The sequence below is a fragment of the Erinaceus europaeus genome, chromosome 1, assembly GCF_950295315.1.
Source record: "Erinaceus europaeus chromosome 1, mEriEur2.1, whole genome shotgun sequence".
Classification (NCBI taxonomy): domain Eukaryota; kingdom Metazoa; phylum Chordata; class Mammalia; order Eulipotyphla; family Erinaceidae; genus Erinaceus; species Erinaceus europaeus.
The window spans coordinates 115126797-115154731 of record NC_080162.1 but is presented as its reverse complement, the minus strand read 5'-3'; the positions used below and the strand labels follow the sequence as shown (position 1 = coordinate 115154731).

At 42.2% G+C, this 27935-nt stretch overlaps 1 protein-coding gene across 3 annotated transcripts; it reads right to left on the bottom strand.

Annotated features, from left to right (window-relative positions):
- Nucleotides 1-26525, bottom strand: DYDC1 (DPY30 domain containing 1). Of its 3 annotated transcripts, none has more exons than XM_007539049.3 (7): nucleotides 26424-26524; nucleotides 23668-23840; nucleotides 22169-22270; nucleotides 11849-11941; nucleotides 5069-5119; nucleotides 3909-4013; nucleotides 1-84 (listed from the first exon to the last, which is right to left on the bottom strand). In XM_007539049.3, exons 2-7 carry the CDS (start codon nucleotides 23812-23814, stop codon nucleotides 55-57), a joined length of 528 nt encoding a protein of 175 aa, XP_007539111.1. In that variant the 5' UTR covers nucleotides 23815-23840; nucleotides 26424-26524; the 3' UTR covers nucleotides 1-54. The 3 variants fall into 3 exon arrangements, with proteins under 3 accessions (XP_007539111.1, XP_060049780.1, XP_060049785.1); XM_060193797.1 differs by lacking the exon at nucleotides 26424-26524 and adding an exon at nucleotides 26229-26386; XM_060193802.1 differs by lacking the exon at nucleotides 11849-11941 and having other exon boundaries at nucleotides 26424-26525.
- Nucleotides 26526-27935: the final 1410 nt, after the last annotated feature.

The following is a 27935-nucleotide window of genomic DNA, read 5'->3' as shown; positions in this document are numbered from 1 at the left end:
TATTTTGAAACCGGAAACAAGCAGAAAGATTTATTGCTGTAGAGTTGGTTGATTCTATAAATCTTGATCAATGTTTAATGCAACCTAGAAGCAAAATAAAAGTGATTGTACTTTAATATGATTTGAATTGTGAAAATGTACCAGCCAATGTAAATAGAGTTTAGGGAATTTCTATGGGACTGCATGACAAAGCTTTTGAATAATTTCAGATTATTTCAAATAAAATTCAGATTAAACATACTTAGAATGGGACTGTCAATGTATTAACCCATTCTTCTACTTTTGCTAGTCTCACTCATGGCAACCCTTTATCTTTCTTGTGAGGGTCCTTTTCTATATCTCCTAAATATTAGAATTTCTAATATTCCTTATAAAGTTTTGTAAAATTCACTCTGGTCTTTTGTTCTTACGGAGACTTTTGATTACTGACTCAATCTGCACTTTTGGCTAACCTATGTGGGATATCTCTTTCCTTCTGGCTCAGTCTTAGAAAGCTGCATGTTTCTAAAAACTGTGTCCATTTCTGCAAAGTTGCCCCATTTTCTTTCATATAGATATAGATAGAAAGAAAGAAAGAAAGAAAGAAGGAAGGAAAGAGGGAAGAAGGAAGGAAGGAAAGGAAAGAAGGAAAGAAGGAATGAAGAAAGGAAGGAAGGAAGGAAGGAAGGAAGGAAGGAAGGAAGGAAGGAAGGAAGGAAAGAAGGAAGAATGTGTCTGATCTTGAGAACACATGTGGCTGGCTGAAAGCTGCTTGCCTGTAAGACTTGGAAGGGGCTGCCACAGTCTCTTTTATGGTCCTCTGTTTCTTGGTATCAGCTGAAGTTTTGCCTTTTCCATTTCTGGCACTTTTTATCATGGCTTTTCTTAGTGAACCTAGACAGGGGTTGACCTAATATATATGTATATATATATATATATATGTATGTATATATATATATATATATTTTTTTTTATTTATCTGTTATTGGATAGAGACAGACAGAAACTGAGATGGGAGGGAGAGACAGAGGATAGAGACAGAGAGACACCTGCAGCCTTACTTCACCACTTTAGAAGCTTTTCCCCTGCAGGTGGGGTCCAGGGCTTGAACCTGGGTCCTTGTATACTGTAATGTGTGCGCTTAACCAGTTGTGCCACTGCCTGACCCTCTATTTCATATATTCTTTCAAGGAATCAGATCTGATTTCATTTAATTTCAGATCATCATCAGATCTGTATCATCTTTTCAGTTTCTACTCTATTTATTTCTGCTGTGATTTTTATTATTCACTCTCCTATACTGACTTGCATTTGTTTGTTTGTTGCTTCTTTTGTAGTTCCTTCAGATGTAATGTTAGATGGCTTATTCAAGATCTTTCTTCTTTGTTAACATGGACCTTTGCCACTATAAGCTTCCTTTTTAAAATACTTATTTATTTATTTATTTATTTTAATTTATTTCTTTATTGGGGAATTAATGTTTTACATTCAACAATAAATACAATAGTTTGTACATGCATAACATTCCCCAGTTTCCCATTTAACAATACAAAATATTTATTTATTTATTTATTTATTTTTGCCTCCAGGGTTATTGCTGGGGCTTAGTGCCTGCACTATGAATCCACTGCTCCTGGAAACCGTTTTTTTTTTTCTTCCCATTTTATTGGAGGGGACAGGGAAAAATTGAGAGAGGAGGGGAGACAGAGCAGGGGAGACAGACAGACAGACAACTGCAGACCTACACTTATGAAGCATCCACCCTCCAGGTGGGGAGCTGGGGGTCTGAACCCAGATCCTTGCATGGGTCCTTGTGCTTAGTTTTATGTGCTCTTAACTGGGTGCAATACTGCCTGTCTCCCTGAGCTTTCTTTTTTATTTTTGTTTTTCATAGTCACTGGAATTTTGTTTTATACTAACTTATTCTTTCTTTTTTAAAATTTATTTTTATTATATTTATTGGATAGAGACAGCCAGAAATAGAGAGGTTAGAGGGAGCTAGAGAGGGAGAGAGACACCTGCAGACCAGCTTCATCACTTGCAAAGCTTTCCTTCTGCAGCTGAGGGCCAGGGGCTCGAACTCTGGCCCTTGTGCACTAAAAGATGTGCACTCAACCAGGTGCACCACCACCTGGTCCCTTATAGTGTAGATTTTTATGTTACTTTTTCTTTTCTCTGGAAGCTTGTAATATTTCCGCTTTGTCCTTGACTTCTGACAAATTTTACAATTATATAGGTCATTTTAGATTCAGGAATTTGGGTATTCTCTCTATTTCCTGAACACCTATTTTTCTGGTTGAGTCAACAGACTTAGAAACTTTCTAGCTGCCATTTCCTTAAATACAGTCTCAGTTCCATTCTCCATTTCTCCTTCTGGAATTCCATTTATCATGATATTACTTTTCTAATGGACTCTGCTATTTCATGTACAGTTGGGAAAATCATCATGTTCAGAAAACTAACTTTCCCTCCTTAAGATCCTTAACATTAACAAATAGTAAAATATTTATTTCATTTTCTTAATGTATAAATGTAGATTTCACCTGTGATTCCCTTCTCATCCTTATTGTCCTAGTCAATACTAAATCCACTGAGCTCTCTCCATCTCTCTGTGTCCCCTGGTCCCAGCCCTGTCTACTTTGCACTGGGGTGACTAGTAAGCTTCCTTTTCTGCTTTTCCTCTTTGTCAGTGCACACTAACTAAGGTTAGTTAATTTGTATTGCTTTGTCATGCTGTCCTGGTTTACACCCACTGAATTTGGGTTTATTGATGACTCCCCCTTCCACTCTCAAGGAATACTGGTTTGGATAATAAATTACCTACTCATTCTGATAGGACTATTAACTGCCAAACTATCTGCTTCCAATTCACAGGAACAATGCACATAGTGCCAGTCTCATAGAGAAACCAAAAGTGCTTACATACTGTAAAAGGAAGCACTTTCATTCGGTTATGTATTTTATCCTAAGAGCCAAAATGTTGGTTCCATAGACTTTAAAGATCATGTTTTTCAGCCGAAGATGCTAAATACACTTTTTCTTTTCCAGATCACAGCTCAGCTCTGACTTATGGTGGTGCAGGAGATCGAATGTGGGACTTCAGGGCCTCAGGCATGAGAGTCTCTTTGCATTGTGATTATCTACCAGCCTGCTAAATCCATGTTTTGATGAGATTTTGAGGTTTTTTCAAAGCTTAGTTCCAAAAGATACAGATCTCCCTCTGCGTGAAGTGACAAACAAGAACCTCCACATCAGCTTCCAGCTACATGCCCATCAGTGCTGACTCATTTGTAAGGAATCAAACAGCTGCCCACCCCCACTCTATGGCACTCACAAAAAGGAAGGCAAACCAGGGAGATGACCAGTATCCAGGGAGTTGGTTTTCTTTCTATGAAGCACATAATCCATTGGACAGCCAATGCTGGCATCATACATACTAGGCTTATCCAAAGTAAAAGAATCTGCTTTTCATAAAACACGTTTCTAAAGCTGCTTACAGGGCCAGGCAATGGGGTGGAGGTAGATAGCATAATGGTTATGCAAAGAGACTCTCATGCCTGAGGCTCCAAGGTCCCAAATTCAATCCACTACACCACCACAAGCCTGAGCTGATCAGTGCTCTAGTAACACACACACACACACACACACACACACACACACACACACACACACACACACACACACACACCAAACAAAAAGAGAAACAGTTCTCAGGGTCAGGTAATGGCATAACTGGTTAAGTACACACACTACAGTGTTCAAGGACCCGGGTTTAAGCCCCTGGTCCCCATCTGCAGGGGGAAAGCTTCATGAGTGGTGAAGCAGGACTACAGGTGTCTCTCTGTCTCTCTCCTTCTCTCTCTACCCCCTCCCATCTCAATTTCTCTCTGTTTCTATCCAATAATAAATAAACAAATAATGATGCTTACATCAGATAGATTGGGCTCATCAAGCTCTTCCACTCTACTCAGGTTAGGTGCCCCATACCGGTCACTGATTTCAGCAAGTGTTTTTCCTGGATCTGTTGTGATGTCCTGAAAGCATCAAATTCAATTTCACTTCAAAATAACTTCAAAAGTAATATGTTTACTTCCTTTGATAAAACTTCCATAAGGTTACACATGTCTAATCAGTAAAATAAACCCATCAAGACTTGTCAACAGCAGGCATGTCCTAAAAATGAATGCAAAATCTTGTTTAACACACATTCAAAAAATGTAAAAATGTGAGACCGGATGGTGGTGCACCTGGTTGAGCGCACACATTATAGTGCACAAGGATCCAGGTTTGAGTCGCTGGTCCCCACCAGCAGGGGGAGAGCTTCACAAGTGGTGAAGCAGTACTGCAGGTGTCTGTCTCTCTCCCTGTCACTCCCTTCCCTCTCAATGTCTGGCTGTCTCTATTCAGTAAAGAAAGGTAATTTTAAAATGTATCTAAAGAGAGGGAGGGAGAGAAAATTGCACTGTGCTGGAGGATAGGAGCTCAATCCCTGGTGCTACACAGGAGTACAGCAGATGACACTAAAACAAAGGTCGTGGCTTGATGGAGGATTTCTATGGTGTCTCCCCTCCCCCCCCTTTAAAAATTTTTACTTACCTACTTACCTACTTGTGGGAGAGAGGAGAAACTGAGATCCCAGAGCATCACTCTGAGATCAAACTCAGGACCTCATGCTTAAGTATCCAACTCTATCCATTTTGTCTCACAAGCTGCCTTCTCCTCTCTATCTATTCTCCGTCTTTCCTCCTCCTCCTGCTCCTCCTCCTTCTCTTCTTCTTTCTCCCCCCTTCCATATATATGAAACTTCTGGAGCAGTGAGTGGATTTGGTGGTGTTGTATGAGCATAAAACCTTCAGTTAATTCCCTGGCATCCCATAAAAATCCAAACACAAACTGTGTGTCCTATTTTTACCCACTTTGGGATCTGCTTTGAAAGCATGTCATGTCTCTGCTTTGTTATTACCAGATATTTGGACTATCATGTTTATAGCCTCTGTATTAGAACATTAGCTCCTAATGTATAAAAATGAGCTTTATACTCCAAGACATTCATTTCATTTCACATAATACAGTAACTTTTTCTTCTCACCTCCAGATAGGACATGTCATCAGTCCTCATATTTTCTATGTTCATTCTCATCTATAATATGTGAAGATGAAGAAACAATTGTTACATTTTTTCATTTGGATCCCAAGATTCATGTTTTCAAGCATTTTTAACATCAGATGTGTTCTCCTGCATGTGCCGCCCCCAGTCCTCCTCAAGCACTTTTATTTCCATATAATGCTGTGATTGACTTAATAGCAAAGGCAGTGCTCTTAAAAGAGTCATCTAGACACATTTAATACATTTCTATAGACTGCAAGTTTGTGAAAGATAAGCATGTTTTCTTTATAGCCAAACACAGCTTATTAAAAAATGGGCTGACACATTATGACCGCACATGATTTTTGAGCTTCTATATTACTTTAGTGAGGGAATGTTGCTCTACAGGATTATTGTTGTCACCAGGAGTTGGGAATATTCATAGCTGGGTCAACAGGCCACAGCCTGAGAGCAGCCAAAACTTCAGACATTTAAGTTTTAACCTTGGATATAGAGGAGGGTTTTCTGTAGCTACTGATAAGTCATTCCTATGCAGAGTTTAACATGCTGTCATTTACCCCATTATGTGTTCTGTTTCCCACCCAAACCTATCACTTTGTATCTGAAATTCCTGACATTTTGTAAGCCTTGCAGATAAAAGGACACTGGGCTTGACGGGACAGCCTTTTTGCTGGCCCTTCTCACTTTTATGATGGCCTACTACCACTACTACTACCACTACCACTACCACTACCACTACTATTACTGCTACTGCTGCTACTACTGCTGCTAGTGCTACTGCTACTACTACCACTGCCACTGCCACTGCCACTGCAACTACTACCACCACCACTACTACTGCTGCTGCTACTGCTACTACTACTGCTGCTGCTACTGTACTACTACCACCAACACTACTTCTGCTGCTGCTGCTACTACTACTGCTGCTACTGTTACTATTACCACTACTACTGCTACTATTGCTGCTACTACTGCTTCACTACAACTACTACTACTGCTGCTACTGCTACTACTACCACCACTACTATTACTACTATTGCTGCTGTACTGCTGCTATTGCTACTACTACCACTACTATTACTACTATTGCTGCTGTACTGCTGCTATTGCTACTACTACCACTACTACTACAACTGCTACTACTACTGTTACTAATACCACTACTACTACTACTGCTGCTGTTACTGCTATTACTACCATTACTACTACTGCGGCTGCTGCTACTACTGCTACTACCACTACTACCACCATTACTACTGCTGCTACTACTACTACCACCATTACTACTGCTGCTACTACTACCACTACTACTACTACTGCTGCTATTACTACTGCTACTGCTACTAATACCACTATAACTACTACTACTGCTGCTACTACTGCTGCTACTACTGCTGCTACTACTAATACTGCTAATGCTGCTACTACCACAACTACTACTTCTACTGTTGCTGCTACTACCATTACTACTATTACTGGTGCTACTACTGCTGTTACTGCTACTATTACCATTATTACTACTACTGCTGCTTCTCCTACTACCACTCCTACTATGACTGCTACTACTACTGCTGCTACTACTACTGCTGCTACTGCTACTACTATTGCTGCTTCTCCTACTACTACCACTACTACTATGACTGCTACTACCACTACTATTACTGCTACCACTGTTGCTACTGCTGCTACCACTACTACTGCTTCTGCTACTGCTACTACTACTACTAAACAGTGCTACTACTGTTACTGCTACTACTACCACTACTACTATTACTGCTGCTGCTACTTCTACTACTACTACTGCTACTACTACCTCTACTACTACTGCAACTACTAGTAGGCTTTCAGCAGACTTTGAACTTTCTAGTCTCTCTTTTGTAATTTTTTTTTTTTTAGTATTATTTGTCCCCAGCCCTGACAACAAGGATATATTTGGACATTTCTCCAAGACGGATGTCAGCACATCTTATGCTCTACAAAACTACCATCTTATTCTACCTTCTGAGTCCTTAGATCTGCTCCAACAGACCTGACCCACTAAGGTTTCACCTTGGATTGTCCTTGTTTCTTAGGCCCAATTCATGAGTGACAGCATCCAGTATCTGTCCTTTCCCTCCATTTCAATCCATGTGGTAGGTAGCAAAGGAGAAGATCTCATCACTTCTTACAGCTGTGTAGTATTTCATTATGCCTACATACCACATCTTCTTTACCCACTCACCTGCTGTTAGAGATCTGGATAATTTCCCAATTTGAGCTATTAAAAACTGGCAAATTACAAATTAACACCATTATTATCACTTAAGATTCTGTTATTTTAATTTTTTAAGTTTTTTTGTATTATATTTATTTACTTATTGTATAGAGACAGCTAGAAATTTAGAGAGAAGGGGGTAATAAAGAGGGAGAGAGATAGAGAGACACCTGCAGACCTGCTTCACCACTTGTGAAGCTTTTTCCCTGCAGGTAGGAATCAGGGGCTCAAACTTGGGTCCTTGTGCATTGTAACATGTGCCTCAACCAGGTGTGTCACCTAGACTATCTATCTTTACATTTCCTCATTTTTTCCCCTATGGTCCTGCTTTCTCTTCCTTTCTAAGTCACACTACCACTCCTGAGTGTCCCCCCACCCCTTTTATTTTCTTCTTCTCTCCTTCTGAGTTCTAATGGAATTGGAGCTCAGAGCTCTCTGGTCAACTTCCCCTAACATTTCTCCCCCTCTGGGGATATGGAGCCAACTTTTTTGGAGCTTCTGTATTTACTTCTCTGCTAGTCTAGTCAGAATTCTTAATAAAAATAAATTCATCCCTTCCTCTCACAACAGAAACCACAACATCAGGCAGCCCACAAGCCATAAGGGACTGTGTTCCTCTCACCTATGCCACACGCACCAGACTATAGAAGGGACTGAAACCAGTGAACAGAGAAAAGAGGAGGTGGGAGCCCTGGCAGCAGGTGACTATCTTGCTCCCAAAGGCTTAGGAGGTTGCATTGTACCAGAGCGCTCCATCGTTGAGTCGTTACCCATTTTTATTTTCCAATATAGAATCCTCCCAATAAATTTTCTTTTATGAGTGATAGTTTGGTTCAGTCACAGAAGGTCAGGTGGGGACAAGACAATAGGAATATGGATTATTAACTTTATTATGGTTCTGGTCACACTCCGGTGATGCACATAGGTCAGGAGTGTTCTTCTGAATCCTAAAACGTATATAGTCCCAGTTCCTCCTATAAATTACAGATTTTTCAAGGACTCAAATAGAGATTTTAGATCATCCCAATAAAAAATGGTTCCCATTTTCCTACCACTTTGATCATTGTCTTCTTGAATGCATTTTGCTTTTCCTCCTTTTATTTTAGACCACTAATTCCTGACTGAAAAGTCACTATGTGTAATTATATGTGTTTAGGTGTATAAGCATGTGTGTGTGTGTGTGTGTATACCCATGTGCCCTAGTGTACTCAGGATAAAGAGAGCATAAGAATCTGCTGGTCTTTTTTTATAAGAACTATGTGTAGGGCTTTGAGTTTAGCCTTTTAGATCTCTCTTTAAAAACAAACAAAAAAATTGTTCAAATTCAAAGCCCTACACATAGTTCTTATAAAAAAAGACCAGCAGATTCTGATGTTCTCCTTATCCTGAGTACACTAGGGCACATGGGTATACACACACAAACACACACACACACACACACACACACACACACACACACATGCTTATACACCTAAACACATTTAATTACACATAGTGACTTTTCAGTCAGGATTTAGTAGTCTAAAATAAAAGGAGGAAAAGCAAAATGCATTCAAGAAGACAATGATCAAAGTGGTAAGAAAATGGAAACCATTTTTTATTGGGATGATCTAAGATCTCTCTTTGAGTCCTTGAAAAAATGAGACGTCAGGCATGGAATGTCAACCCTTCACCCTCATCACTCAGGTGAGACCTTTCCTTTTATGGTGTTCTCTAATTCCATTTCTGGAGGTTCATTTCCTAACAAAATCCCAAAACCTAGATATAGACCAGGTGCCATTAGAGAATATGTTCACAGGTATTCATAAATTAGGTTAAAATATATATCTGAAAGCAAAAATACACAGTAGTCTATAGTGAGTCAGTATCAAGTTCATAATGAAATAGTGTCTACTTAGACTTAGATACCCTCCTCACCTACTTCCTATTACAGTTCTCTCACTCACTCCAAAGCTAACCTTAACAAAGCAAGGACTGTAAAAGCTGAATAAAGGCAAGAGACTGGCATACTTTAACAATGACTCTTTAGTCATTCTCAGGCCATTCCATCAGCTGGGGCCCTAATCGGGGAGTCCTGAGATTCTCAAACAGACTTGAGGGGCCTAGACCTCGAATAAATCCCTCTCTCCATTGCTACCGGTCATTTCTATCAGGAACAACAAAATAGACCCCTTTGTGGGCCCCATAGGACCTTGCCCTCAACTTGGATCAACAATGGTAGAGACTGTTCCATCCTCTGAAGGATGGACAACATACTCTATGCTATACCTGAGGAAGATGGGTCAATATTGGGGCAGCATGGAATGTTCCTACTCATGACCACAGAATGTGAGCTCAGATCTACAGGGATGCAGAAATCACACAGGCTCCTAAACTAATTATGGGCCCCAGATCACATCAAATTGATGGGGTTTACAGTCAACAATACTTATACCCCTTTCCCATATTAGGGAGCTACTCTCTTCCCTGATCCAGCTTTCTGGTCCTTTATCCAGCCATGACATCATCTCCCCAGACAATAACTTGGATCCATTGGCATATCAGATTTCAGGCTCAGTGGCAAAAAGAAAAAGGAAAAAGAAAAACTAGTATAGCCACAGGCCCTTTGGAATTTAACTAAAATATGCCTACTAGCTATCTACAAAATGGAGGACTCCCCAACTCTTCATTTGCACTATTCCAGCCCTTAGGTCCATGATTGGTCAACAATTTGTTTGGCTTTGTATGTTAACTCTCTTGTCAACCACCAGGTTCCAGATGCTACCATGATGCCAACCAGACTTCCCTGGACAGACAACCCCACCAAATGTGTCCTCTGCTTCCCCAGAGCCCTTGCCCACTAGGGAAAGAGAGAGACAGGCTGGGAGTATGGATCGACCTGTCAATGCCCATATTCAGCAGGGAAGCAATTACAGAAGCCAGACCTTCAACCTTCTGCATCCCACAATGACCTTGGGTCCATACTCCCAGAGGGATAAAGAATAGGAAAGCTATCAGGGGAGGGGATGGGATACGGAATTCTGGTAGTGGAAATTCTGCAAAGTTGTACCCCTCTTATCCTATGGTTTTGTCAATATTTCCTTTTTATAGATAAAAAATTAAAAAAAAATTTTTTTTAGGAAGTCAGGCAGTAGTGCAGTGGGTTAAGCGCAGGTGGCACAAAGTGGAGGACCAGCGTAAGGATCCTGGTTCGAGCCCTTGGCTCCTCACTTTCAGAGGGGTCGCTTCAAAATCAGTGATGAAGGTCTGCAGGTGTCTATCTTTCTTTATTTATTTAGTTATTTATTGTTGCCCTTGTTTTTTTTGTTATAGTTATTGTTGTTATTGATGTTGTTGGATAGGACAGAGAGAAATGGAGAGAGGAAGGGAAGACAGAGGGGGAGAGAAGGATAGACAGCTGCAGACCTGCTTCACTGCTTATGAAGTGACCTCCCTACAGGTGAGGAGCCCGGGGGGCTGGAACTGGGGTCCTTATGCCAGTTGTTGCTCTTCGTGCCACCTGTGCTTAACTGCTGCACTACCTCCTAACTCCAGAAAATGGATTTTGACATGAATTTTGACACAGTCCATTTACTGAATGATGTGAAAGGTCTATATAAAACATTTCACAGTGTAAGTTACTGTTGTTAATACTCTTAACTGGAATAAACTAGACATATTGTTGTTTTAAGAATCAGAATATTTTGTTCAAAAAAACTTTATTGTTTTTATTTATTGGATACAGTCAGAGATCGAAAAGGAAAGGGAAGATAAAGAGGAAGAGACAGAGAGATAATTGCAGCCCTGCTTCACCACTTGCAAAGCTTTCCCCCTGCAGGTGGGGACTGGGGAGCTGGAATCCAGGTCCTTGCACATTGTAACATGTGCACTGAACCAGGTTCACCACCACCTGACCCCAGGAATCAGAATATTCAACCTTCAACACCATCTACCACAATAGGTGCAAAGAATTTGTATTAAAATGTTGACAGTATCACTAATAGAGAACTCTATTAGTCACAAAACAATTTCATATACATAATATCTGATGGTTACAATAACAGTGAATAACAGTGAAATATTACAATAGTACTAAACTATTACCTAGGTTTTTCTTCTCTCCTGTTCTCTTTCTCTCTTTCTTTCTTTCTTTCTTTCTTCCTTTCTTTCTCTCTCTCTCTCTCTTTCTTTCTTTCTTTCTTTCTTTCTTTCTTTCTTTCTTTCTTTCTTTCTTTACCAGATACCTGCTCAAATCTAGCTCATGGTTTTGGGTGGTGGGGGTACTGAATCTGGGACTTTGGAGCCTCAGGCAGGAGACTCTCTTTGCATAACCATGATGCTATCTACCCCACCCCACCCCAGCTAGGTTTTTCAAAAAGACAAACTGAACCTGAAATAAACTTAAGTAACAGAGCTAATGTGTGACAAGTCTTTAGACTATGAATTCATTCCACATTGCAACTGCTAGAAGCAACAGCTTAAAGATTCTAGGAGATTATAAAACAGACACCTATAAAGTTTCAAATTACCTGCTCTAATTGTTCCTGAGCCCTTTGTAGTTCTTCTTGTCTCTGCCTTTCCTTTTCTTGCATTTCCAACTGTAGCTGGAACGCCAGCTGTTGCTGAATATTCAAAAAATAATTCATATTAAGAAACAGACCAACTGCAGGAGATTAATTTTGTCATTATGAATGTCTAGGATAATTAAGTTTATGCCCACCTTAGTTCTAGTAACTTCCTAAAATAAATGGTTACAGTCACCCAGTAATTAACTTTTCAAGTAATTAAAAAATATTTTATTGATTGATTAATGAGAAAGATAGCAGGAGAGAGAGAAAGAACTATATATCACTCTTGGTACATGTGCTGCCAGGGATTGAACTCAGGACCTCATGCTTGAGAGTCCAATGCTCCATCCACTGCCCCACCTCCCATACCACTTAGAAGTAAATTTTGAAAATAAAAAATAAAAAATGAAGTTTCCTTGATAATTTTAGAAGGAAAAAAAATTTGTTGCTTCAGTTCTTAAAGCTAAAAATAAGACAGCAGTCAGGTTTTCTTTTACACATTTTTATAAGCATTAACAGGTTTTCAAAACCCTAAGTGTGTCATTTGAGACCACAGCTAATCAATAATCTATTTGTTCCTGTCAACATATATACCCCACTATAATAGAAGTCAGCAAACCAAATTTTGAGGGGCAAATCAGACCCACCTCTGGCTCTGTACAGTCTACAGGCCAAGAATGCTGTAGCACATTTTAAAGTGGTTGGAAAATGTGAAACAAAACAAAAACACCAACATTTTATGACACATAGAAATTATAAGAAATTCAAATCTCAGTATCTAGCAAAACAAACAAAAAACAATGAACTGCTGTCATGCTCACTAGCTGGTCACCTGATTGCTCTTGCATAATAGCAGAGTAGAGAAGCTGCAACAGAGATCATGGCTGTTTTTGTTGTGTTTTGTCATTTTTTAAAAGTTTTATAAACATCTTTATTTATTGGATAGAGACAGTCTGAAATTGAGAGGGCTAGGGGAGATAGAGAGTAAGAGAGAAACCTGCAGCCCTGCTTCACCACTCGTGAAGCTTCCCCCCTGCAGGTGGGGACTGGGGACTTGAACCTCGGTCCTTGTGCATTGTAACCCATGCACTCAACCGGATGTGCCACCACCCGGCCCCTTGTTTTGTAATTTTATTGGGCGAGTTATTGGGTTTACAATTGACTTTGCAGTACAGTTGTTGACAGATGGATAAAGTGTTGTTGTTGTTGTTGTTTTTTGCCTCCAGGGTTTTGCTGGGGCTTGGTGACTGCAACATGAATCCACTTCTCCTGGAGGCTTTTTTTTTCTCTTTTATTGCCCTTGTTGTTTTTATCATTGTTATGGTTATTATTATTGTCATTGATGTCATTGTTGTTGGGTAGGAGAGAGAGAAATGGATAGGAGAGGTGGGGAGACAGAGAGGGGGAGAGAAAGATAAACGCTTGCAGACCTGCTTCACCACTCATGAAGCAACCCCCCTGCAAGTCCCCACTAGGGGCTCAAACTGGGATCTTTACTTCAATCCTTGTGCTTTGTACCATGTGTGCTTAACCCGGTGCGCTACTGCCCGGCCCCCATGGGTAAAATTTCTTACCTCAACATGTAGCTTTCTACAAAACACTCTAACCCCCCAACTTAAGTCCTTTTCCACCATCCTGCACCAGGACCCCAACCCTCCCCACTCCCCCAACCCCCCGCAAGCCCTACCTTGCCCTCCTTCCCACAGTCCTTTGCTTTGGTGCAATTTGACAAGCCAGTCCAAGGTGTTTCTCTTTCTGTTCTTGTTTCTTAAGTTTTACCTAAGTGAGATCATCCCATATTCATCCTTCTCTTTCTGGCTTATCTCACTTCACATGGTGCCTTCAATCTCCATCCCAGATGAGGTGAAGAAAGATTGCATCATTCTTAACAGATGAGTAGTATTCCACTCATCTGTTTGCTGGACACCTAAACTGCTTCAAAGTTTGGGCTATAATAAATGGTGCTGCTATGAACACAGCTATACAAGGATCTCTTTGGATGGGTGTCTTTGTTCCCTTGGAATATACCCCCAGAAGAATTGCCAAGTCATAGGGTAGGTCCACTTCTAGCATTTTGATAATTCTCCAGATTGCTCTTCACAGGGGTTGAACCAATTTACACTCCTACCATACCTTAGTTGGCAGCACCTAGATAGCAGCCCAAATAAAGCCTCTATTGTTTAAACCTGTTCTCAGCTCCTTGCTGTGAATCCTTTTATGCACCACAGCCCTAAGCCCCTGTTTAAGTTCTGAGTTGCAACAGCTGGTCTTCTTAATCACTACACTCAGCAAATCACAGGGACACTGGTTTAACTCAGGAGCACTGGGTGAGCCACCATGTAACTATGTTGTGCATACTCAAGTCGAAACAATAAATAAATAAATAAATGGGTTTTAAGTGTTACTCTTCTAAGAAACAGTAGAGTGTTGATGACTGTATCATCATGTTTAAATGGTAAAGAATGCTGTATTATTATGACATGAATTTTAGGGGGCCAGGCAGTGGTGCACCTGGTTTCAAGAACTCAGGTTCAAGCTTCTAGTCCCCACCTGCAGGGGAAAAGCTTCACAAGTGGTGAAGTAGGACTGCAGGTGTCTCTCTATCTGTCCCTCTCTATCTTCCCCTTCTCTCTCAATTTCTCTCTGCCTTTATCCAATAATAAATATATAAATACATTAATAATAATCACACCTGTAGGAGGAAAGCTTTGCTAGTGGTAAAGCAAGGTTGCAGGTGTAGCTCTGTCTCTCACTCCCTCTCTCTCTCTCTCTTCCCTCTCAATTTCTGACTGTCTCTAACCATAAATAAAGATAATTTAAAAAATAATAATAAATAATGAATTCTAAATACAATAAACATCAGGGTATGAGGCCCAGCCCTCACCCCAGGCATCTCAACATAAAAAAAAAAGTTCAGAAATACAAGAAAAATTAAAAATTCTTTGTAAGACTTAAAAGGAAAAGGAGGCTGCAGATAAAGTAGGTTACCAAGTTGATGGCCCAGTGTTTAGCTGAGCAAGAAAATAAACCTGTCAATGGTGATTTAATTAACACATTTTTGATTTCAATGTCCAGGGGAAAAATACATAAAATTATTAGCCTTTTTGGAAAGTGTAATTGCTAAAATAAAATGTCAGTGACCTTGGGAATAACATTAACAATCAACTAAAAGTGATACAAAGATTTTGAGTGTTTTTTCTTAGCCCTCTATAAGCAGGCAAATGGACCCAATACTGCTGAGTTGTTTATTTGAAGAATCAGTGCTGAGTTTGAAGGGACTGCAAAATCAATCTCCAGGAAGAATATTCCTAGGATGATGGGCAAACATTGATCCCAGACAACCAAGAGTAGAATATTCTAAGATGTATTACTGTCAATGGTGATGAAGTCTATGTGAAAGGGACATTTTTACAAAGCTTGAGAAGTACAATGTGTAAAGCCTCCAGTATTCAACAAAGCAGCTATTCTGCAGAAGCTATTTTAATCAACTATGTATTATTGAACCAGTGGTGCTTCATTTACTGTTATGAACTTAATTGTTTGTTCTATGATTTTTTTTCTTCCTTTCATTCATTATTTCTAATTTGTTAGATAGGATTCTCATATCGTCAAGCTGCACATTAAGCTCATGCGAGGCCGAGGCATGGTGTAGATGGAAAACAGATGATATCGTTTTTGCAGTGCTAGGGATTAGTCGCCATTTTTTACAGTAATCAGATATCAGAGACATGTCTTTCGTGAGTGTTTCCTCGAGGATGTCGAACTTTGATGCCTGAGTTGCACAGCAGATGTCATTGGCGTAGATGAACTTCCTTGAAGAAGTTTCTGGGAGGTCATTGATGTAAATATTAAATAGCGTAGGAGCCAGAACAGAGCCCTGGGGGAGGCCACTTGAGACAAGTCTCCATCTGCTAGACTTGTCACCCAGATGCACCCGGAATCTTCTGTTTTGGAGAAGAAACGATATAGTGTTGGCCACCCATGGAGGCAGGCATCTTGAGATCTTGACTAGGAGACCACGATGCCAGACCATGTCATAGGCTGCTGTGAGATCAACAAAGACAGCACCCGTCTTTAAATTCTTCTGGAATCCATTTTCAATGTAAGTTGAGAGGGCCAGCGCTTGTTCGCAGGTAGATCTTCCTGGGTGGAAACCAGCTTGGGCGGGTGATAGGAATTTCTCTGTAAGAGGAGAAATACGTGACAGAAGCAGCCTCTCAAGGAGTTTGTAACACACGGAGAGGAGAGAAATTGGTCTATAGCTGGCGGCCAGTGTTGGGTCTTTCTTTGGTTTCAAAACCGCTATTATCTTCGCACGACGCCAAACTTTGGGCATAGACTCAGATTCCAAGATGTGGGACAGGAATGAAGCGAGCCACTTCTTTGCCGCGGGACCCAGGTTAAGAATGAGTTCTGGGGTGATGTTATCATAGCCAGCAGCTGTTCCCGGTTTAACCCTCTTCAAAGCGTCTTCCAGTTCAGACAGTATAAAGGGAGAGAGTTTTGGAAATGGACAAGATAACTGGAAGTGGGATGACCACTCATGGGAAATTTCTCTTTTCCAGACTGGGCCGATCTTAGCATGTCCAACTTGAGTTAGGTGACTGGCCACCGAGTTTGGAGATACGGGAGGATGGGAGATGGGAGGGGGTTGGCTACCGGCACCCAGTCTGTGAAGAAGCTTCTAGGCCTTCCTACTTGGGTGGGTGAAGTTCAGACTTTCTGTGAGTTGTTGCCAGTGGGCTTGGCGTGCTGCATCCAGGGAGGCAATGAGATGGTCGGCCACATCTGGGTCGCCCGACTCATCATACTGCTTTAGTAGTTGCTCGCATTCAGCATCAAGACAAGGCGTATAGTTAGCACGTCTCCCACGAGGAATGGCTTGGGAAGCTGCTTTGAAGATGGCTTGGCAGAAGCGCCTGTAGGAATCTTCAGAGGAGATAGAGTTAATTGGAATTGCAGGAATAGATTTGTTGGTAAGATCACTGAACAGACGCCAGTTTGCCTTCTGAAAGTTCCATCTTTGTTTCTCCGAGCACAGAATCAGTGGGAGCTGGAGACCAATGTGGATGATAGCTGGGTGGTGATGACTGTGCGGGAAGATCTTGAGAACTTGTCTCGTAGCGGGAAAGGCTTGGCTGTTGACTGTGCTAATCCAGCACAGGTCGGGTGACGAGTCTTTATTCCATCTAGCACTGTGAAAAGAGCCTGGCTGTTTGGGATAGTATAATAGGGAGAGGTCATTCGCTGAAGCCCAGTCGGCTAAGATAGAGCCGTCAGCACGAGTGGAGGAATATCCCCAGTCTTGGTGATGACTATTAAAGTCTCCAACGTAAATGGCTGGGTGATTCGGGCTAGGCAGGACCTCATTATCCCATGAGGCACTGGGAGGCTTATATACGTTGACGAGCTGAATAGTTCCAATAGTAATGGAGTCGCAGAAGGTCAAAGAGGCTGTATGGTAAACGTCCGCAAGACACGATTTGGAGTAGATGGCTTGGCCGTGTTTAGCTTCATAATAGCTAAAACCTGGAAGCAAACCAGGTGCCCAGCAACAGATGAATGGCTGAGAAAGCTGTGGTATATTTACAGCTTTTTATAGTATGCAGCTATTAAGAACAATGAACCTACCTTCTCTGACCCATCTTGGATGGAGCTAGAAGGAATTATGTTGTGAGATAAGTGAGAAAGACAAAAACAAGTATGGGATGGTCCCATTCATAAACAAAAGTTGAGAAAGAATAATAGAAAGGGAAACTCAAAGCAGAATCTGACTGAGTTTGGAGTAGGCACCAAAGTAAAAATCTCTGGGTGGAAGGTGAGGGTAGATGTTCAGGTTCAGCTTCTCTGGGGGAGTGGGGGATGTGACACAGACCTTTGATGGTGGGAATGGTGTTAATATACACTCCTATTAACTTACAGTCTCATAAATCACTATTTAATTAATATGAGAGGGGGAAAATGGATCAAATGTCTCAAACTTTTTGATGCATAGACTATAGGCTGAGTATATGTTCCTTCAATCTAAGCACTTAAAACTACAAATTGGTAATCAGATTGAATTTTAATAGTGCTGGGGCTCCCGCAGGGTGACTCTCAGCAACCAAGGTAAGCGACTGGTTCTCTCTCGATAGTTCAAGGGACTCAGCGAAATAGGCAAGAGACACCAGACAGAATTGGAAGGTTTCTTAAAGGTCAGCTTGCCCCTATGGTAGGGGGCTGGTATGACAAGAATTGATGCAGATACATAAAGATCAAGATAATTAGTCTCCTGATGCAGGCATTTAATTACCCAGAGGCATTTGAGAGGAGAATAGGGGTTAAACCAGTTAAGGTGAGATAGAGAGAAGATAAGCAAGGTTTGATGCAAATTAAGGACATCAAAGGGCACTGCTAGGAGTGTGTGATAGGTGTGTTCTCCTTTGTGATCAGAAGGTGAGGTGAATTTTGAGTAAATGAACCTTAAAGCAGGCAGCCATGTGGCCTACCGCTAGCAAGGAGAAACTGTGAGATCTCTGTGGGCTTGAGAGGCTAACAAGGCAAGCTTAGTATGGGAGCCTTTTCCCCTCTTGGCTCACCTCTATGATGAGAGAGACTAACAAGTAGGGTGTCTTTCCAGACCTCCATCCAAGGATGGGAGAGCTCCCATAAGCTCTACCAAGCTTTCACATAGTCCCACATAACAGTGGACTCAAATTGTTAATAAATTTCTAATAATGGCATGTTCTTTGAAATATTAAATCTCCTAAAAGCTTAGACCAGGGAGAACAGAAGCAACTAGTGGTGTTACTCTATAAGATACAGCTATATGTAAATAGCATAATAGGACATAAATTATGGTGAAGTCTTGTATGATACAGAAAATTCTAACAAAGGGATTTTCAAAGTTAACCCAATTTCCAAATAATTTGGTTATAGCATTAACTATCTATTGCCTTCTTAAGCCCTAAGACAGCAAGAACCTTCCCCTTTCACTATAAAGCCCATATTTCTCCCAGGCCTAGAACCTCTAGGGTGGGGCTCACTTTCCTGCATGCTTCTCTCAGTTCATACCAACTGATACTGCATCTGCTGATCCCAACCTAATCAATGCAACCAGTGCCAACTCAACATGCTTCACTTCTGACTGTGTCCAGAGATGTCAGGCATGGAATGTCAACCCTCCAGCTTCATTACTCTAGTGAGACCTTTCCTAGCTCATAAGACTCCTTAATTCCATTTTGGGTGGTGCACTTCTTAACAAAACCTCAAAACCTAGATATAAACCAGGGCCCATGAGAGAGGGCACATGCACATGTATCCATAAATTAGGGGAAAATATATACCTTAAAGCAAAAGTGCACAATAGTTTGCAGTGAGTCAATAAATGAAGCAAGCAAGTAGAAAGACCTAAAAATACACCTTAAAGTACCTAATGAAACAGTTTCTACTTATTACACACATGGCAACCACAAAACAAAACAGGGAACTGATATTTACAGAAAACACAAGAAAAATTAGTGAGGAATTCACCACAGAAATTCATCCACACAAAAGGTCAGATAGAAGCAAATGGGCACCTTTTCACTTACCGTCTATTGCACATCCCTCAATCACTCCAAAGTTAACCTTGTCAGACAAAGTAAAGACTGCAAAAGTTGAATAAGGGCAAGAGACTGGCATACTTTAATGATGACTCTTTAGTCACTAGCAGGCCATCCCATCAGCTGGGGCCCTAGTCAGGGAGTCCTGGAATTCCCACACAGACATATGGGCCTAGACCTCTCACTACTGTCACTGGTCATCTCCATCAGGAACAACATAGTGGACCCCTTTGTGGGCTCCTGTAGGCCTTTGCCCTCAATGTGGATCAACAATGGTAGAGAATGTTCCATTCTCCAAAGGGAGGTTGGACAATATACTCTACCTACCACCTGAGGAAGATGGGTCCTAAAATTAGTGCAGCCTGGAATGTTCCTAGCGTGACCACAGAATATGAGCTCAGGGGAGTCGGGTGGTAGCGCAGCGGTTAAGCGCAGGTGGCGCAAAGTACAAGGACCAGTATAAGGGTCTCAGTTCAAGCCCCCGGCTCCCCACCTGCAGGGGAGTCGCTTCACAAGCGGTGAAGCAGGTCTGCAGGTGTCTATCTTTCTCTCTCCCTATCTCTCCCTCCTCTCTCCATTTCTCTCTGTCCTATCCAACAACAAAGCATCAATAAGAACAACAATAATGACTACAACAATAAAACAAGAAGGGCAAAAACAAAGGGAAAATAAATAAATAAATAAATTTTAAAAAATTAAAAAAAAAAAATGAGCTCAGACCTACAGGGATGCAGAGGTTACATAGACTCTTGTGCTGAATATTGGCCCCAGATCAAATTATGGGGTTTATGGTTAAGAATATTTATATAATTTTCCCATACTTGGGAGCTACTCTCTTCCCTGATCCAGCTTTCTAGTCTTTTTTCCAACTATGACATCATCCCCCCAGACAATACCCTGGGTCCACCTGCATGTTAGCTGTCAGGTGCAGGCAAAAACTACTAAAGTCATGGGCACCTTGGAATATACCTAATATAGACCTAGATTTTTCCAAAACAGGTTCCTGATTAGTCAACAATTTTGTTCTGCTTTATATCTTAACTGTTTTTCAGTCACCATGTTCCAGATACTACCATGATGCCATGGGCAGAGGACCTCACTATGTGTCTTGGAGCCCCACCTCCCCAGAGCTCTGCCCCACTAGGGAAAGAGAGAGACAGGCTAGGAGTATGGATCAACCTACCAATGCTCATGTTCAGTAGGGAAGTAATTACAGAAGCCAGACCTTCCACCTTCTGCACCCCATAATGACCCTGGGTCCATACTCCCAGAGCGATAAAGAACAGGGAAGCTATCAGGGGAGGGGGTTGGATACAGAGTTCTGGGGGTGGGAATTATGTGGAATTATACCCCTCCTATCCTATAGTCTTGTCAATATTTCCATTTTATAAATAAAAATTTTAAAAAGTCTCTACTGCAAAAACACAAGCTTGCTAAAAATTTGTCAAATTCCAAGTAATTTCAAGTCAGACGTGCTAAACTATGGGGACACTTGCTATAGCAGCCCCCAGGGAGATGCCTGGAGTCCTGACACTCCTGCTCACCTGACTCTGGTCAAGTGAAACCAGTTTCTCTTAATCTCAGCCTCACTCTCTTCAAGTCCTTTCTGCTAGTCCATGTCTCCACAGGTCAATGCTCTCTCTCTCTCTCTCATCTATTACAGAGTCTCCCTTTCTCTCCCCTTCTCTCTCTCCCTTTCTCTCTCTCTTTCTTTCTCTCTCCCTGAGGTCCCAGGTTCAATCCCCCAAACCACCATAAGCCAGAGCTGAACAGTGCTCTGATAAAAAAATAAAAAAGGAAAAATAAAAAATAAAAATATTTTAAAAGAAAGTTTAACAAGTAGTGAAGCAGTGCTGCAGGTGTCTCTATCCCTCTCTATAACCCCCTTTCTGGCTATCTCTACCCTGTAAATATATAAAGATAATTTTTAAAATGTGGATACTCTATAGAGGTGACTTAAATGTAGTTCAAATGCTCTTGATATTAAATTTGTTCAGAGGCACTCTGGAGTTTTACTCTATTTAGCTTATGCTCCATGATCCATCCTCTTCAAGTGTTTTCTTACTGACACCTTCAATTCCCCAGTTCTGCAACCTAAACCTCCTTCAGAGGGCTTGTGTCCTTCACATACCTAGGTATACACAGAAAAAATCACATCACCACAGAAATAAAATACAGGGCACCATTAGGAGTACCTGACTCCTAATCTTATCAGATTGAGTAATGCAAAGTCTTTAAGATCTGTCTTCCCACTATCCAAAGATGCCATTTCAAACCACTTGGCCCATGCTGCTGCTCTACCTACCACTCTGCCTCTCCACTGCATCTCTGGCAGATAATCATCCCCACCTTCCCTATTTTGCCCCTCCTGTGGTCACCAGTGGTCCTGAATGATCACGGAAGACAGTAGTCCCGACCCAACTCCACCAGCAGTACACACACTTGGTTGGTCACACAGGTCTCACTAAGGTGGTCTCTCTCCTCGGATTCTGGGGGGGGGGGCACACTTGATGGGCTTCCATCCTACCTCACTGCTGCTGCTTTTCCAGCCAAGAAGAGGATTACTCGCTCTTACGGAAAGATGAAGCTGTTAAGAAAGCTCTAAGTCACCAGAGATGAGTTTTCCAACATCTGGGTTGTACCACACTGAGGCTGACACAGCTAATTAGAGTCATCTCTCTGAATTCTTTTGTCTCACCTGCTGAAACATGAGCTCTTCTGCCTTGAGCCTCTCCATCATTTCCTTTTCCATCAGAGCTATTTCTCTTTCACGTGCCAGTTCAATCATTTCCTTTTGTCTCTGGCATTGTTAAAAAAAATACAGATAATAAAAAAATTAAAAAAGAATCTTGCAACAGGTTAAGCAAAGTATGTATGTGGAAACAAATGATTTGAGATGTGTTTTTTATTTACAAGGAGCAAGTAATTAATTACACTTATAGGGGAATGGAAGTTAGTTCATCCAGTAGAGTGCACACCTTCCATGTGTGAGGTTCTGGGGTTTTTTTCTCTCAATTTTTTATTAGTGATTTAATAATGATTAACAATATTGTAACGGGGGTACAATTCCACACAGTTCCCACCACAAGAGTTCCCATCCATTGGAAGTTTCCTTATTCTTTATCCCTTTTGGAGTATGGACCAAAATTCTTAGGGTGCAGAAGGTGTCTGGCTTCTATAATTGCTTCACTGCTGGACATGGGCATCAGCATGTTGATCCATACTGTTTTTTATTTTTAAATGAGTTTGTAGTTGTTGTTAATATCTTATTTATTTATTTAGAGAGAGAAAATCAAGAGGGAAAAGGAAATACTGCAGCACTACTTTACCACTCATGAAGCTTTCCTCCTGCTGTTCCTATCCCCTCCAGGGATAGGAACCCAAGGCCCTGCACTCTGTAACATATGCTCTCTAGTCGGTGCACCGTGTCTGGCCTTGGGGTTTTGAGCCAAGGCACCAACCACACAGGAGCAGGAACTCTATGGATGGTGGAGCAGGATGTAGTGCCTCTCCTCTCAGTCCTTTCTTTCTCTTCCTCTTTTTTTTTTTTTTGGCTTCTCTCAGAAGAAGTCAAAATGGGACAATTGGACCAGTGGTGGTGCCATATTCACAAAGCCCTTTCCCAGTAACTTAAAAAAATACAATTGAGTATAATCAAAATTATGTGGAAAAATATACAGACAAATGTGTAGATAAAAGACCTAAAAATACAAATAGATGCCTTCTTTGGGTATTGATTTCTAACTACTTTCTCAAATCCAAGATTTTAGGAGTCAGGCTGTAGCACAGCAGGTTAAGCGTAGGTGGCGCAAAGCACAAGGACCGGCATAAGGATCCCGGTTCGAACCCTGGCTCCCCACCTGCAGGGGAGTCGCTTCACAGGCGGTGAAGCAGGTCTGCAGGTTTCTATCTTTCTCTCCTCTCTGTCTTCCCCTCCTCTCTCCATTTCTCTCTGTCCTATCCAACAACGACAACAACAATAATAACTACAACAATAAAACAACAAGGGCAACAAAAGGGAATAAATAAATAAAATAAATTTTAAAAAATTTAAAAAAAAGTTTTATAAAAAAAAATCCAAGATTTTATTTGATAAACATACTGTTTTTGAGACATCAGAATAATAAAGAAATTAAACAGAAAAGTTCAACCAATTATTTTAGTTTTTTAATTTTCTAAATGCAGATCCACACTTACCAGTTGCTCTGCAGTCACATTTTTTTTATACTTGGAAATCCACAATGATAAATATTCTATTGGATCCAATGGGCGGATTTTTCCTAATTCTGCAAGACCTTGAACCAGACATGCACCAATACTCCTTTGAAGATAATATGACTCCATGTCGAACTCCTAAATAAGAAAAACTTCTGCAAGACAAATGTGCATTAGCTCAGGGACTTTTCAATTAAGATACAATAAAAATAGAGTCCAGTGAGACCAGCGAAATCTCATATCCTGTCACCAGTAATGGTGACACAAACTCATCAGGGGTGACACAAGCAAGCTAGCCCCAGGGACTGATAAGTGCAAGAGTCAGGAAAGAGATACTGGTTTTTTTATTATTATTTTGCATTTTTAACCAGAGCACTGTTCAGCTCTGGTTTATGGTGGTAGAGGGGATTGAACCTGGAACTATGGAGCCTCAGGCATGACAGTCTCTTTGTATAAACATTATGCTATCTACCATCATCCTGGAAAAGGATACTGTCATTAATTTTGAGATGACTAGATGCTATGCAATGTTTCTGATATTGCCCTTCCAATGTGTCACCTTTAACCCCACTGTGCAGCTGGGGGGATACCCAGGCACAATGAGCATTGTTTAACAAGCCAGAATCACATTACAAAAGGGAAGGTCACAGTCACTTCAGACTCTTGATCCCAAAGTTATCAACCTAGTGACTGACCTAGTCTTTTGCCTGTGTATTGCATCAAAGGAAAAGATCCTGGGGAAGCAGGGATGGGTAGGCTGGAGGTGCTCTGGGGTTCTGGTGTATGATGGGGATCTAGGATCTAGGTGGGAGGGAAATGCATCTTTCCCAAGCACTGGGCTCAAGACAGGGTCCATCTCAGACCTGTAGACAATGCATGGCATCATCACAGTGCCTGAGGGGCACTTGTTCCCTGAGGGGCAGGCTTCCCATCCGTGAGCTGGTGATAGAACCCAGCTCACAGGGCTGTTGTAAGACATGTCATATTTCAATGGCTTTCATGTCAGAGGCTTGGAGGTTCCAGGTTAAATTCCTGGCACTCCAATAAGCCAGAACTGAGCAGTGCTCTGGAAAAATAAAATGTTTAAGTTGGTCTGTTATAGTAGTAACTAGGCATTCTTGGAGGTCGGGGAGACAGCATAATGGTTATGCAAAAGATTTTCATGCCTGAGGCTCTGAGACCTCAGATTCAAAGCATAAACCATTTCTGTATATTCTTCTCTGTATTTCTCTCATTAATACAAATAAATAAAATATTTTATTATCCTATTTGTTGTTAGAGACAGCCAGAAATCAAGAGGGAAAGGAGAGACAGGGGAGATAAAGAGGGAAAGAGACGGGTAGGAGTAGATAGCATAATGGTTATGCAAAGTGACTCTCATTCCTGAGACTCCACAGTCCCAGATTCAATCCCCTGCACCACCATAAGCCAGAGCTGAACAGTGCTCTGGTAAAAAGAAAAGAGAGGGAGTCGGTTGAAGCGCAGTGGGTTAAACGCAGGTGGCACAAAGCACAAGGACCAGCTCAAGGATCTAGGTTCCAGCTGCTGGCTCCCCACCTGCATGGGAGTCGCTTCACAAAAGGTGAAGCAGGTCTGCAGGTGTCTATCTTTCTCTCCCCCTCTCCATCTTCCCCACCTCTCTCCATTTCTCTCTGTCCCATCCAATGATGACGACATCAATAATAACTACAACAATAAAACAATAAGGGCAAAAAAAGAGAATATTAAAAAAAAAGAAAAGAAAAGAAAAGAGAGAGAAAGACCTGTAACACTCCTTCACTACTTATAGAACTTTCCCCCTGTAGATTGAAACGTGAACTAAAGACTTGAAACCAGGTTCTTGAGCACTGTAATCCATGCACTTAACCAACTGTGCCACCACAGCCACTAAATAAAATATTTTAAACATAAAAAAAGACATGTCATGTTTCAAATACACAAAACAAGAATCTGGGCTCCACATAAGACCCTGCCCCCAACCTCCAAACAAACAACAACAAAACAGCTGATTCAAGTCTGGAGAAATTGCCCCAACAACTAGAAAGAGGTCCCCAGCCTATCCAGGGGTGGGGGGGGGGGCAAGGGACCCGGTGCTCTTGCCTATGTCAGATAAGCCAATGGTTTTGCATTATGCTATATTAGTACTTAAACAACGTTCTTCATTGTTCTGGGTCTGGCGATGATGCAGGTGGGTAAGTGCACATATAGTCTTAGCATAAGGACCTGCACAAGGACCTGGGTTCAAGCTCCCCATCTGCAGGGTAGACACTTCACAAGCGGTGGAGCAGGTCTGCAGTTCTCTCTCTCTCCCTCTCTCTCTCTCTGTGTGTGTGTGTACGTCTCCCCCTCTTCCCTCAATTTCTCTCTGTCCTATCCAATAAAAAGGGAAAAGTAACTGCTAGGAACGGCGGATGTGTAGTGCCAGCACTCAGCCCCAGTAATAACCCTGGAGGAAACAAACAAACAAACAAACAAAAATCCTGTTTTCAGGAACAACTTAAACTAGGCCCTGATTTGAATTTCATCTCTTCTCTAGGACTTACCAATGTTCTTATCTGTCAAAGATAAGATCTGTAAATGCAAAACTTTCAAGAACCTGTCAAGGATCGAAATAAATAACAAGTTCTCCATTGTTCTGGACCCAGACTGAACGGGGTGGGGGAGCGCTACCGGAGCAGGGCAGTGTCCCCTCTTCCGTGCCGCCCTCCAGGTGGGACTCCCAGGCCAAGACTGCTCACCTGGTCCAACCGCCACCGCACTCACTGGCCTGCTGGAGGCGCTCGCAGCCCTTCCCAGCGTGCTCCCTGAGGCCACGCCCTGCGCATGCGTCCCGCCCTCCCGGGGACGCTCCGCGTCGCGAGGCAACCAGCCCAGACGCTGCAGCTACGCCATCTGGGAGCAAGGGGGAGAGAGACCATGCAGGTGAGCGCAGTGCAGGTGGGGCGGCTGTGCGCGGGAGCCCCAGGCTGGGGAAGAGGAGAGCCCACAGGAGGGAACTGCTGAAGGGGCCCGGAGTGGGGAGCCGAAGAGGCAGGTCTAAGGCCTTGGGGTGAGCTCAGGAGACAGAGGTGGGAGCGCTGTTAGGTAGGGGAGGGGGGGCAGGGAGCATGCGTGCAGGTGCACAGGGAAGCCGTGCAACCCGGGAGGATGCAGAATGCAGGTCCCTCAGCAAGGACTCATGTCTGAGGACGGGAACCCCCATCCCACCCTTGGTCAAAGGAGGCACCCTGCTGTCTTCACTGTCCTCCATTGCATTGGTCATCACCTGGTACCTTTCAGAACCAGCTCAGGCCTCCTGCCTGCGGAAGCTATTCTCCCTACTTCAGACCCTTGGAATGGGACTGACTGGCTTTCCTCCCTGACTCAGTGGTCGCTGTGCATGTGCTGCTAGCGTATCTCAGGTTCTGTCTCAATTTCTGTGCTGCCCAGGGCATGCCTCTCGGCCTGGACTTGGTATTGACAAATGGAAGGCAGGCCACAGGTTAAAGGTAACTATCAACTTAAAAAAACAATAATATAGGGGGCCGGGCGGTGGTGCACCGGGTTAAGCGCACATAGTATGAAACGCAAGGACCTGCACAAGGATCCAAGTTAGAGTCCTTGGCTCCCCCACCTGCAAGGGGATCACTTAACAAGCGGTGAAGCAAGTCTGCAGGGATATCTCTTTCTCTCCCTCTCTATCTTCCCCTTCTCTCTCAATTTCTCTCTGTACTAGCCAAAAAAAAAAAAAAAAAAAAAAAAGGCCGCCAGAGCAGTGGATTTGTAGTGCCAGCACCGAGCGCCAGTGATAACCCTGGAGGTAATAGTAGGGGGTCCGGCAGTAGCACAGCGGGTTAAGAGCACATGACTCAAAGCCAGAGGACCGGCTCAAGGATCCCGGTTCCAGCCCCCTGCTCCTCATCTGCGGGGGGCTTGCTTCGGGAGCAGTGAAGCAGGTCTGCAGGTGTCTGTCTTTTCTCTCCCCTTCTCTGTCTTCCCTTCCTCTCTCGATTTCTCTCTGTCCTGTCCAACAACAATGACAGCAGTAACAACAATAATAATAACAAAAAATAAGGAAAAATAGCCTCTAGGAGCAGTGGATTTGAGTGCAGACACTGAGCCCCAGCAATAACCAGGGAGGAAATAATAATAGTAATAATATAGAAAGAGGGCCCAGAAGCGGTGCCCCTTGTAAAGTACCCAGGTTCTTCAGGGAAGGAGCTTCAGTATGTTGTAAATGGTATCCAATTAAAATTACTTATCAAGGCAAA